Source organism: Octopus sinensis, linkage group LG2 (genome assembly GCF_006345805.1).
Source record: "Octopus sinensis linkage group LG2, ASM634580v1, whole genome shotgun sequence".
NCBI lineage: Eukaryota > Metazoa > Mollusca > Cephalopoda > Octopoda > Octopodidae > Octopus > Octopus sinensis.
The window spans coordinates 90,800,041-90,814,625 of NC_042998.1; the positions used below are offsets into that span (position 1 = coordinate 90,800,041).

General features: G+C 34.6%; 1 protein-coding gene across 4 annotated transcripts in view; it reads right to left on the minus strand.

Annotated features, from left to right (window-relative positions):
- The window catches only part of LOC115229726 (GTPase-activating protein and VPS9 domain-containing protein 1), a 92,779-nt gene that overhangs the window by 6,950 nt on the left and 71,244 nt on the right, over positions 1-14,585 (minus strand). For 3 of the 4 annotated variants that reach the window (XM_029800044.2, XM_029800048.2, XM_036515309.1), the window contains 6 exons: positions 13,366-13,438; positions 6,570-6,614; positions 5,494-5,601; positions 3,711-4,146; positions 2,258-2,392; positions 903-1,026 (listed from right to left, as the gene is read on the minus strand). In XM_029800044.2, coding sequence (XP_029655904.1) covers positions 903-1,026; positions 2,258-2,392; positions 3,711-4,146; positions 5,494-5,601; positions 6,570-6,614; positions 13,366-13,438 — 921 coding nt within the window. Of the gene's footprint in view, positions 1-902; positions 1,027-2,257; positions 2,393-3,710; positions 4,147-5,493; positions 5,602-6,569; positions 6,615-13,365; positions 13,439-14,509; positions 14,540-14,585 lie in introns of all 4 variants that reach the window. The other variant, XM_029800039.2, reaches the window with a different exon arrangement.

Below are 14,585 nucleotides of genomic sequence, written 5' to 3' on the forward strand. Positions count from 1 at the left end.
AGAAAATTAGCAATTTTTCATTCTGCAACTTTTGAAGTCGCAACCCTTAATCAAAAGTAGTAAGTTTTATGATTAAATAATGTTAACACTTTCATTCTTTTAAATTTAAATTTAGAGTGGAAGTTGTTTTAACTTTCTGTGCTAAGTGAAATTGGCATGAAAGTCAGATATTTCTGATTTAATCTCTCCATCATTCTAAAGACTTTTATGCTAAAACAAGAAATCATGATCATGCCTGCCTTTCTATGCTTGCATAAGTTGGACAGATCTACAAAACAAGGTCTCACCACATGATGCAGTTGTCATCTCCTTTGTGAAGTTTATCATACAGAAATCAACTGTCATCACTTCTCAAGTTTTCCTCTTCCGTGAATTTCTTCCATTTGGCCCACTTGGCACTTCTTTACTTAACTGTTGTCCTCCATACACAACCAATGTCTGTACTAGTGTAGACAGACTTATCTCTAGTACCCTTATAGCTGGCTCTCACCATCATGTTACATTCCATCAGCCCAGAACTTAATACAAATCTACAGAACTATTCTGTGGTAAGGAGCATGTCTCATAGAGACATATAACATAGAAGACAACTGAGATATTTTTACCTCCTTTTCCTCATTATGTGCAATACTTAGTATTGTGTTAAAGCTATGTATAACTGGGAAGGGATCTTTCATTCTCCAAACTGTTCTGTGTTTTGCTAGCATCTATTCGTGGAAGCACTGAATAAAATTAAGTGGTAACTTCACTGAGACATAAAATAAAAATGAATTTAGTTTCTAAATTCTTTGCACAGCATGGACAGAGAGACATTAAATGTTGATAATAATGATTACAAAAAATACTTGAAAAATACAAATAAAAAAATCTTTAAAAGAACAGTTAAAAAAAAGTTTACTTACTTTTTCATCTGACATAGTAAGTTTTTGAAAATCTGCTATAAAATTTGAAAGTAGTTTGTCTTTACTTTCAATGAACCTTTGTACACACACATTATTCAGGTGATTGTTGCAAATTTCTTTTTCTCTGTGAAAAAATTCATATAACAATTATTAAAACATTTACCTTTACTTCATCTGAACTCACACATTTTTTTACTCTATCTAACCCACACATTTTCATACACAATTATTTCAATATGCTTTTCATAATTCTTGTGACATCTATTTTCCATGCTTACATGTGTCAGATGAAATTCATTGAAGTAACAGATTTTCTTTGGCTAGAAGCCCTTCTTGTCAGCAACCCTTGCCCGTTTCCAATGACCCTCACATGTTTTTAATAACACTGCTTATATGATGATGACACTCGTTTACAACTACTACATAACATCAAGATAAGGAAATACAAACATATAGTTATACAATGGTAATTTCCATCAATAAAATCCACTCATTTAACATATACTTTTCCATGCTAACATGGCTTGGAGAGGAATTGATTTTGAGGCAAACCTCATATATTTTACAGGTAAGGGTTTCTTCTATGCTCCACATGTATTTGAAAACAGCAATTGGTCATATCAACATCATCACTGCTTCACTCAAATGGTAATAAACAAAATAGCAGCATTCTTGCACAAGTGCACACACACACACACACATATATATACATATATATATGGGTTTATTAGAGTTATCGTCCCATGTACACTAACAATGCTTGGTTGACTGATATTTATAGAAAGAGGCTCTTGCTCAAAGTGCTATGCAGTGGAACTGAACCTGAAACCCATTTCCACCTTGTGATATCTTTTGGTTTCAGCCCTTTTGTGTGTGTGTGTGTGTGTGTATATGAGACATGCTTCTCCGCACTCAGTGTCCAACTGCCTTTCAAAGAAGGTGCATAATGTGAATCTTGTTATACATCACACATAAAAAGAACCTTCAGATTGATTGAAGTTCCTCTCATGGTTCTCACCATTCAGATTTGTTCACAATCATCACATCAAATAATCAAATAAACACCAGTTTTGTATGTATCTACTAATTGCTTCAAATAGAGGTACAAGACCAGCAACTTTGAAGGGAGTGGTTGGTTGATTACATTACCCCCAGTACTAACCTAGTATTATATTTATTGACTCTGTGCTAGCCCAACTTTAGGCACAAGGCCAGCAATTTGGAGAAGAGGTTAAGCAATTACATCAATCTCAGTACTGGACTGGTAAGTGCCAGTCAAATACTGGGATTACAAATATGTAAATATAATGATGTACAAAATATATAAGCTAATGTTGCATAAAATCAGACTTCACCTTTGTGCTCGCTGTAAAAGTCCTTGGAGGAAATACAAACTTGTTAACAGGCCCTGCTTGCAGCGTGTTAAGTAAGCCACATAATGTGCTCTTCCTTTGTAATCTTCTTCAAGTGATTTAAATAATTTTTTACAGCTATACAAATAAATAAAAGTAAAATTTAAAGTAATATATGTAACTATATTAATCTAGTGTTCTTGATTATTTACAAAAATAACAAAATGCATGCTAGACCAATTTATATCCAATAATTAGGTACTATTATGACCCCACTGACAAGGATGCTCAATTCCAAACAGCTTCATTTATCTTATACAATAGATATCTTGAGGAAGTGCTTAACTGAGAGAGAGAGAGAGCAGTATCGTACCATCTTAACTTTCAGTATAGTCTACAATTTTCAGTAACACAAATGGATGAAATGAAAAATTTAAACTACCAAGTTCAACTTACAGAAAAATTTATGGCAAATGAATTAAATTAATTGATAAGTCCAACCATACATGCAGGAATATCACTCTCCATTGATCAGCACTATAGAATTGCAAAGAAAGGCAATAAAAGGAACATCTACAACTCATCACATATAGAGCTGCAAATGACTGTGTTAATACAGCAATAGTTTATATTGTGTCTCCAGCACTGTCTGTCTACACTAAATAACACAGACTAATTTAGTTCACTGCTGTAAGCAGAACAATGTAAAATTGTCATATGTTTCAATGATTTGCAGTGCCAAGGTCAATCCTTCCCATAGATATAGTTTGGAGAAGTGATGGGTCATAGCACCATATGTATGTCTACTTCTGTAGTGGCCACTTTTTCTAACTTGCATATATAAACATTGAAGTTGAAAACAAACAAATAAAACATATCATATACACTCTGAAAGCTTGCTCTATTTAACAGAAATTAATAATTAATTTACAATTAAAATAATATTGCCTAAGAATGGTGTTGATACAAAAGTCAGGGATTTAATATGAGGCAAAGCAATTTAATAACTATTTTAATATCTACATCTGTTAAAGAGGAAGAACATATTTCAACTATATAAAAAAATTCACTTAAAAGTGTCTATATAGTTCTTCATAAAACTTAGTTGGATTTGAAAATATATTGTAGAGATAAAAAGGAATGTCTAGTTATTATTGAGAATCCAGGTCACCTCTGATCAAAAATAACCAGCAATATGTAGGTAATAAATTCATTGTTGCAAATATATATACAAATGGGTGCTCTTTCTAATGTTAACCTTATGTCTATAAAATAAGAATAGTGCTTACAGAAGGAAGGAAATTAATGAACCTCATTTAAAGTTAGGGTTATGTCTAGAGTAGAAACAGAACTCATGAATTAATAAACTAAAATAAATTTTGAGAAAGAACACAAAAATGAACACCAAAGCAACACAAAAATGGAATAAAGTAAATGAATAACTGTTTACACTTACCCTTCATTATCAAATAACTTAATACAGCGGATTACTTCATGTAGTTGCGCAACCATTTCCTTGTTACGAAGATTTATAGCCTCAGCCAACTGAACACTTAAAATATGAACAAGTTCAGTTTCTTTCCAATGACCACCACTACCAGGTGTACCATCATTATCACATGGACTGCTCGGCATCCATCGACCACATGTCTGATAGCGAATAGAACAGTTCTGGTAGTCACCAACACTGAGCACAAGTCGAAGTTTCCTTTTAGCATCAGCAAATGCAAAGCAGTTCTCTAGGTTATTAGGATCATAGTAGGGAACTTCATTGATTTGTTCTTCTTTTGTAGGGTGTTTATCCTTTTGATTATCATCAGTCATATCAAGACTTTGTGAAGATGGTAAATTTGGTTTTTTACGATACTTAGCTAAGATCTCATCTCCGGTTTCTAAAACAAAAATTTAAAAAGCACAAATAAATAAAATAAGTACAATTTTAACACTTTATATACCAACCCACCAAAGACTTGCTATGGTTCTGTGATACAAGACTCATGTTTTAAAGAGATCTAAATATCTTCCATCAAAACTTCATGTTAATTTGGTTTGAAACACCAATGACAAAGTTATTTTACTAAATTCTTCATTATTTTCAAAATTAATTGAAACAAAGGCTGGGCATTTCCTCAGAAGTATGGTAACAGAAGGAGTTAATGCCTGACTAAGGGCATTTAAAATAAGACTTCATTCAGTATTAATATCTTATGTTTTCATACAATGACATATTGCCATAAATTTGTAGAGAATGGTAGAATGATCTCCAGAGGGATGAAAAGCCAAGTTTATCCCATTAGGATGACAACTCTGATCATGGAAGGTTGAAATTAAATACAACACATTTAGTTCAACAAGAAAAAAAAAATCTTCAAACTATATTGAACACTTCATAAAATTCTAACGAACATAACTTAATAAACATCTTATAACATTAACAATTCAGACACTACAGCCAAATAATAATAATCATTTCTACTATAGGCACAAAGCCTGAAATTTTAGTGGGTGGGAGCCAGTCAATTATATTGAGCCCAGTGTTGAACTAGTAATTATATTATTGGCTCTGAAAGGGTGAAAGGTAAAGTTGATCTCAGTGACATTTGAACTTAAAGCAATATGCTGGAAGAAACACTGCTAACCATTTTGTCTGGTGTGCTAAGAACATAAAGCCAGAGGAAATGTTAAGCATTCTCTCCAATGCACTAACAATTCAGCCAGCTCACCATCTTAATAATAATGTTTCTACTATAAGTACAAGTCCTGAAACTTTGAGAGAGCAGGTTAATCAATTACATCATTGACTCTTGTGCTCAGCTGATACTTATTTTATTGACCCCACCAAAAGGATTAAAAGGTAAAATATTTAAGGTCAGAATGTAAAGACAGTAGAAATGCCATTAAGCATCTTATCCAATATGCTAAAGTGTTGGCCAGCTTACCATGTAAATAATAATGTTATTCTTAATAGTAATGGTTTCTGATTTCAAACAAATCCACAAATTTATAGTGGAAAGGTATAGCATGAATCAACTCCAATATAAAACTGGTACTTATTTCAGTGACCCAAAAATGATGAAAGACAAAGTTAACATCATGGGGATTTTGAACACATAATATAATGGGATGTAAATAAACACCACAAGGCATTTAATCTAACATCCTACAACTTTTTCCACACCACGATAATTTTAAAATATCTATATAACAAAATACACTGGTCATTCTTAGAAAATACTAACCTGGACAGACAAAGTTCTTGCTACCTATAACATTGTTACCAACACAAGCACCAGCAAAGTTGCCATTACCACCACCATCAAAAGCATCACCACAAGCACCAAATTCCTCTGAAAGAGACAAAGACACTAGTGACACCTTGCAATAAAGGTTAGATCATTAAACATTTCCTATAAAAACTAACTCAATAAAAGTTACCTATAACTTGCAGATAATTAACAAATAGCCCAATACAATAAGGTGCAGACAGAGCTGTGTGGTTAACAAGTTTGCTTTGCAATCACATAGTTTCAGGTTCAGCCCTACTGCACAGCACCTTCAGCATCTTATGGTATTCATACAGCATCTTATTGTGTGTGTGTTAGTAAGAGAGAGCAGGAGAGAGAGAGATAGTATATGCATGCATATATGTGAATTTGTCTGCTAACACCACTTTTGTCATCAGCTAGTGTCCTGCAGCTCAGCAGTTTTACATGCAAAGGACAGCGGAATGAAGTGCCTTATTTAAAAACAAGCAGGGGGTTGACATCAGGTAGGGTATACAGCCAAAGAACTTTGTTACATGAAGTCACGCTCAACTTATGCATACATGGGAAAGGCAAGTATGAAAATGGTGATGATTTTCAGATAATTTTCTTTAATCTATATTTAAAATTGTATCTTAGTGACATAATCTTACATATCAAAATCTAACTATTGAAAATTGCAAAGATAAATAGCATGCAGCTATAGTAGAAGACCCTTGCCCAAGGTGCTGTACAGTGGGACTGAACCCGAAACCACATGGTTGCAAAGTGAACATCTTATTGACACAACCATGTCTGCATCTTATATTTTTTATATATATTTTTGCACTGATATTCCACTGAAATATATATTTCTTTAAACCTGTTTATCTTGCTTAAGACTAAATTATGGAAGTGGATTGACACTTATCATCAATTAGAATTATTGAAAAGCAAGCAGCAGAGTTACAAGCCTTGTCTTTAGACAAGACTCATGACCCTACTTGTCTTTTAAACTATTATGACATAAGACATACATAGGAGATCAGCATTTTCCATATAATGTTACTTACCCGAGAACAAATCATCTCTGTCACTCTTTCCTCTCTTTTTCATACCTGAAATATCAAACATAATTCATCGATTAGTCGTGAAACTTTAAGCACACAGAGTTAGTTATCTTGCCACAGGACAAAGTATAACATTTGGAAAGATTTATAAGATAACACTAGCTGAATGATAACTAAGTTATTGTACTAAATTCTTTGTTATATTTAAAGTAATTGAAAGAAATACAGAGCATCTCAAAATAATACAGTAACGTTAATGTCAAAAATAATCTGCACTTTTGCCAAAATTTTCTTTAAACTGTCTACACTGCCTTCAGTGCTCACATGCTAAAAGGTGATTGTGGTTAAGTAACAAAGGTTTAACCTTGATCGCTCCAGTTTTCTTCCTTATGTTACTGAGTAAACATGACCACTCCACTGGTAGTGTGCACCAAAGAAGAACAGAGATCAGTGATTTGAATTCATGGGTCTGAAAGTGTGTCAGGGGCTGAAATTCATTGAAGACTTCCAGTTCCATATGATAAAGCTGCTCTACTGCATAGAAGTGTGCATGTGTGGAATGAGAAGTTTAAAAATGGCCAGACAAGTGTGACATGAAGATTCAACAAGCTTGAGAGATGGTTATGGTGAACTAATGAGTGGCATGTTCTCTACAAATTAGTCACGTTTCTGCATATGAAATCATTCATGACAAACTTCACTTCCATAAAGTCTGTGCCAGATGGGTGCTAAGAGTGCTAACCAGAATACATAAATACAATTATGTCAATGCATATTCAACCACTATGATAAAGGCAAAGCTTTTTTTTTTTTTTGAAGAGAATAGTCAAAGATGAAATATGGGTATGTCAAAATCAAAAAAAACGGAGTATGAAATGGAAACACCCAAAATCACCAGCAAAAAAGAAATTCAAGAATCAATCTTCCACAGAAAAAGTGATGCTAACTGTTTTTCGGGGTGCAAAAGAACCTATACTGGAACATTACCTAAAAAAGGGGGTCTCCAGTTATCAGGAAGGCTACAGTGAAATGCTGAACAACAAACTGAAACCAGTAATTCATACCAACACCAAAGTCTATTGTCAAAATTCTACTGACAATATTGGCAGAGTGACTGTTATAGCCATATGGATAGACTGCAACAGTGTAATAACAATATAATCGAAATAAGTAACCACACAGAATGTAACAACAATCTTCTAAGATCCAACAATCCAACATGCTAACTCAAACTGTAAACTTTGAACTATCAACACATGAACTGTGGAACTAGCATGAACTACCTCACTTACTCAGACTGCTACTATTTGTAGCGGTCCAGTCCATTCTTGCCAGGGGGCATCATACTGTCACACAACATCTCCCCTTTTGAGATTCCGTGTTCCAAAGGAATAAAGAATTTTTTTTTAACATCTTTCGCTTGGACATTATCTCAAGGTGTTCAATCTGTTTTCTTTTTCTCATGTTGGTTCTTTTGGTACCAGTACATCGAATATTTCACAGAATACTTCCATGGGAATTTCTTCCTGATCTTGGGTATGCCTCTTCCTTAGTTGGTTTATATGTCTCTTATGTTCACAATGTGACCCTTTAATTAGATACATCGTACTTCAAATTTTTCTAGTAACAAGGCCATCTTCCCAGCCTTCTTTATTATTTCTATAAGTTTTGAAATGCATTTTATCACCTATCTTGATGTATTTCGTTGGTTCTTTCATATTTCCTTTATGTTTTTTTTCTTTGGTAATAGAATATTAAAAATGGATTTTTTTATTCTTCTTGCAAACATCAATTCGGTGGGAGACTTCCTTGAATTTGTACTTGGATTGGGGGGTCACTCTGTATATTCTTAAGAAATTTGTCAGTGCTTCATCATTACTTAATTTGTTCCTCGCTTTCCTTAATGCTCTCTTAAAAGGTGTCCACAAACCTTTCTACCTGCCTGTTTGACTTTGGGTGGTAGGGTGGAGTGAAAATATGCTTTATCGCATGCCTTTTACAGAAGTTCTTGAATTCATACCCAAAGAACTGTGCTCCATTGTCTGAAACTAGCGGGTCAGGGACAACATATTGTGCAAACAATTTGTATGAGAACTTTATAGTTGTCTCAGAGGTTGGTCTATAGCACCTGCAAACTTCCAGCCATTTAGTACAGCTGTCTACTACAATTAGGTAGTAAGCGCTGTTTACCAGTCTTGCATAGTCAATGTGTAATCTAGACCATGGGTCCTCTGTCTCTGGCCACAACTGATGTTTTAATGGTGGGGCTTTGGCCACAAGCATGCAACCTTGGCACGTTCTCACCAAGTTTCCAATATCTCAGGCCATAGACAGCCAATAGACATAACTCCTCATCAAAGCCTTCATCCTTGCCATTCCTGGATGTCCACTATGAAATTTTTGCAATACACCTTTTCGTTATGTAGTTAGAACCATCACTCTTTGGGTAAACATCAGAATATCATCGCAAATTGAAAAACTACTGGCATCTGAATTTTTTAAAATTATTTTTGAAAGCTTCTTTTATTTTCGTAATATACTCATCACCTACAGCTTTCATTCTTATATCCTGTGCTATCTCTGAAACTAGATGAAATAAAAAAAAAAAAATAGCACTTTTAATTTCACTTTCTACCTGCAGTGCGGCTACAACAGTCTCTTCTAGTGGTTCCATATTTTTTGGAATTAATCTCAAAAGGCAGTCCACATGGTCAACATTTTGTGATGGAATGTATTGCATTTTGAAATTATAACTTAGAAATATTACACCCCAACATTGCAGGTGGTTCGCAGTATGAGTCAGTACCCCTTTTTTAAACCCATAAATCGACAGCAAAGGTCTATGGTCTGTTTGCAATAAAAAGACTTCTGCCATGCAGAAACCTGTGAAATTTTTAAACTACAAAAGTAATTTCAGGGGCCTCCTTTTCAATTTGATTATATCTCTTCTCTGCCACTATTAGCAAGCACGAAACACAAACCACTGATTTTGTACTTCTGTCTTCTGTATTTATGAAGTAGAACTGCACCTAATCGATGCTCAGAAGCATCAGATGCTACAATGATGTCCATTTTGGGATCGTAATGTGCTAATGACAGATCTGAGATTAGAGTTTTTTTTTATTTCTACAAAAGAGTGAGGGCATTTAGTGGACCAATTCCACTTTGCTCCTTTTTTTAACAAGTTGTTCAATGGAGCTTTTAACTTGTGCATATTAGGAATGTAGTTTTGACAATAGTTTGCCAACCCAAGAAATGCTTGTAAAGTTCGAATATTTGTTGGCGCAGGCATATTCCTTATTGTGTCTGCCCTTGACAGGTCGGGACATCTACCATTTTTATCAATTATTTGCCCTAAGTACTTAATTTAGGGTAGAAAGAATTCACATTTTTCTTCACTCAAAGTGAACTCGAAAACTTTAATTTTCTTAAACACAGCTTTTATATGTTCCACATGCTGTTCAAAAGAATTACTCTTGATGTTTTAATGGTGGGGATTGCAAATTCATAATCAGATAACATAGTATCCATGATTTTCTGGAATATTGTTGGTGCCACTTTTAATCCAAAAAGTAATCATGTGTCTCTGTGTGTATTTATTGTCAAATACTTTGAGCATTTTCATTTACTTCTATCTGTAAATAGGCTACAGACAGATCTAATTTGGAAAAACTGTCTCCACCATTTAACTTTGAAAAGATGTCCTCTGTAGTTGGGAGTGGATGGTGGTATGTTTTTAAGCAGTCATTCGATCCTGTAGAGAAATTAGCACACAGCCTAATCTTATTATATATATATGTTTTTTAATAGATACCATGGGTGCCGCCCACTTCGAGTAATCCACCGTTTTTGATGACTCTACTCTTTGAGTCTGTCAAACTCTTCATTTATAGTTTCAATTGCCACGAACAGTACTTTGCTGTTTGCTTTAAATACAGGTACAGCGTTTTCATCTACTTGGAAATAGGCTTACACCTTTTTACATAGACCTAAACTCTCTGATAACATTTGTAGGAACATAACATTTTTTTCAATTTTTTCTTCACTTCTTCCAAAGACTTGTTTTAACTGGACAACTATTTGTTATTGCAGAAATATTTATGGAGAGGTGCCATAAATCGAATAGTTCTAACCAATCTGTGTTAAACAGATTAATAGTATTATCCACAATGAATAATTTTGCTTCACATGTCTCTCCTCAAAATGTGATGTTGATATTCGTTTTGCCCATGAAATGCAATTTATCACCCGTTACACCATGTGCTATTTTCAATGTTATATGTAATCTTGGCTTACCAATTTTTTTTCCAAGTATCTGCATTTAAACCAAGATGTCACTACCTGTGTCAATTGTAATTTGGTATTCACATAATTTATTTTTATGTGCACGAATTTTCTTGTTTTTTTCTTTGTCACAATCACACACTGCTGAAAACACCTTGGAACATTTCATGTTTGAGCCTCATAGTCTTGTTCTACAATGAGAACTCTTGTGTCCCAGCTTCTAACAACTACAGAAATTTTTGTTTCTAAACAGACAATCCTTTTTGTAGTGTAGGCCTCCGCAACCATAAAATGGACTGGGGCCTGACACTTTTGTGCTTCCCAGGACGATGCATTTGAATTTTTGCAGAGTCTTTATCTTGTACTTTTTTCACATCATATTCAAGATTTACCATAGTCTGACATTCTTCTGCGATGATCTGTAGAGATAAATCCTGGTTCACATGCTCCATTTTCGAGAGAATCCTTGCCTGAATTTCTCTGTCTTCAGGTGCTATAAGTCCTTGCACAAAGATAAGTGATTTGAACATATCCTGAGTGAGATCCTGGAGTTTGAAATTTTCGCTCTGGAGATGTGCTGTGACTGCAAAGACCCGGGCTGCTTCCTGCACCAGTTCCGCATAGCCCCTGCCCATTCAAAGTACCTTGGATCCCAGAACATCCCATGTGCTTGAGGAGACCTGTTGAGTCAAGTACATGTACATGAACATCGAAACAAATATCAATGGAAATAGTAGTTGTGATACCTGTGCCAGTGGCACATAAAAAGCACCATCCGAACGTGGCCGATGCCAGCGCCGCCTCGACTGGCTTCTGTGCCGGTGGCACATAAAAAGCACCATCTGAACGTGGCCGATGCCAGTGCCGCCTTGGCTGGCTTCCGTGCCGGTGGCATGTTAAAAGCACCAACCGATTGTGGCCGATGCCAGACTCCCCTGGCACCTGTGCCGATGGCACGTACAAAGCACCTACTACACTCGCTGAGTGGTTGGCGTTAGGAAGGGCATCCAGCTGTAGAAACACTGCCAGATCAGACTGGAGCCTGGTGCAGCCCCTGGCTTCCCAGACCCCGGTCGAACCGTCCAACCCATGCTAGCACGGAAAATGGACGTTAAACGATGATGATGATGGTTGACTACTCCAGTGTAGGTGATAAAATCATCCTCTTCATTTTTTGTTAAGCTCCAACATTCCATTCTGGTATTAAATAATGAACTATCACAAAAAACTTTTGAAAGCAGTTCCTTGGACTCTTGGAAACTAATCTTACTCGACTTTTTGGGTAGAATAAAGTTATAGTAAGGCTCATGTTTGGTAGGAGATACCTTGCATAGTAAAAGCTTTATTTTCTGCTCCTCTAACCATGACCTGCATTCATTAAAAATTTCCTGGTATCTTCTATAATACACAGGAAATGTAATACCCTCCTCCAGATTATACATAAATTCAGAAATTGAGTTAGCCATGCCATCTGGCATAAACAAGATACTGGATTTTTGGACTTTGCTGACTGTAACTCAATTAATTGTTATTGTTGTAGTAGTAGTATTTGTTTTTCCATTTCCTGTAGTTGTTCCTGTTCATTCTCTTGAAGCTGTACTACTGCAGCTATTAGGTTTTCTATGATGCAGAAATTGTCAAATAACCAATGTGAGTTTCAGATGATCCTCATCGCCAGATGTTATATCATTATGGATAAACGAACACACTGCAACAGTGTAATAACAATACAATCGAAACAAACAATAGTAATCACATGGAATGTAACAACAATCCTTTAAGAACCAACAATCCAACATGCTAACTCAAACTGTAAACTTTGAACTATCAACACACAAACTGTGGAACTAGCATGAACTATCTCACTTAAACAGATCGCTACTAATTATATACAATGGTCCAGTCCATTCTCACCAGAGGGCATCGTGCTCTTGCACAACAGTGACAGATGAAATGGATGGTGATGTTTAGCTGCATGCCTTTATGATCAGAGTTCAAATCCTACTGAATTTGATTTCAACTTCATTTTTCCAGTGTTGACAATAAGCACCACCAGTTAAGTATATACTGGAGGTGATCTGCTCAGCTATATGTATCTTTCATTTTTGAAGTTTTATGTCTATATAAGATATCAATAATACAGACCATCTGCTACCTATAGGAAGATAAGATGTTACCTCTCTCCTTCGTGTCTAATTGTAGTTATTGTATCTAGTTGCAAATTATATTGTCAAAGTAAAGTACAGAATGATTTATGTCTGCTTTGGTATATACCAAAAGAGATGGAAATATATTCTGATAAAATTTAATGAATATTCTAGTGTTGCTCCAAATCCACCAATGCTCTGCTCAAAATAAAATCGAAATAAGATCCTTTCAAATCTCCCTTATGTCAGCTCAGTAAAGTTGTAAATGAAACTACCCCTAATTATCTTTAAACTTGGCATAAAGTAGCATAAAGTAGGAAGAGAGAAAATGAAAGAGACATGCCAGGGGCGAAGGGAGAGTAACCTACCTTTATTTATTTTTTCTTTAAAAGACTTGAAGAAACCTTTCTTTTTCTCCCCTTTAAAATCACCATCAAAGTCCTGCAAGTATATCCAACAGAGCTACCTTCAAGTATCACAAACACACAGCTGTGTATATGTATGTATGTATATATATATATATATATATATATATATATATATATATATCAAAACAAGGTGATTAATAAGTGTTTAGTATACACAATGTAACAGTGCATTTAGAAATATCAGACAACAGATGACATGCAATAGGGTACAGTTTCACAGAGTAAAAATTAACTGTAAAGCAAAAATTTAAATTTTTAAATTATTCATCAAAATCAAAACAAGCAAACAGTAGTTACTGAGACAAAGGTCTCTCTTTTTATGCATCCATTTATAGAAAGTAAATAAAAGCACAAGAACATACATTAATAACCCATTCGAAAATTGATAGTAGGCTTTCTTTCAGTCAAGAAATTTAATCAAGTAAACAATGCAATTTGTTCATTAAATAGTAGGATATATCCAACTTTATAATGAATTTGGTGTGTGTGGGTGTGAATAATGGGAAAACACATAACAGCTAACCAGCTTACAAAAGCTCTATCACCAATTAAGAAACATTCATTCTTTAGCCATTTTAATAGCTTAGACAAACTCGATCACTGTTAAATAAATATAATATTGTTGTAAAAAATCTATCTTATTATGAGGAGGCCTTCAAATAGAAGCAGTAGGGTAGCAATATAACAGTATAACAGCTTTGAAGTAAACTACATCATGATACAGGCAACATTTTAGAAACATTAGCAATAATTTTGATCAATAAAATACAATTTCAAATTTCAACCAGATTATAACTTCTAAGTGTCAAAATGTATCTGGGGAAAATTTGAAACTTCATTATTTTTGTATATTATAGAAACTTATCTGGTACGCAACATAACACTGACATCTTAAGGCATGTTTTCTAAATATAATCCATTACAGTAAGAAACAATTATTTAATACAACCTAAACAAACAAAGCAACTAAGATATCAGTGTATTGTCATGCAGACAAACATTAAAGCTGATAGCTACAAAAAGATGCTTTTGGCCTACAATATTTCTAATTGATGAAGGAATTAAGTTTTAACACAAATCTTACCAATATAGCACTACACAGCTCAGACATAACCTTCAATAAATCCAAAGATAACCACATTAAACTGGCTTTATATGAA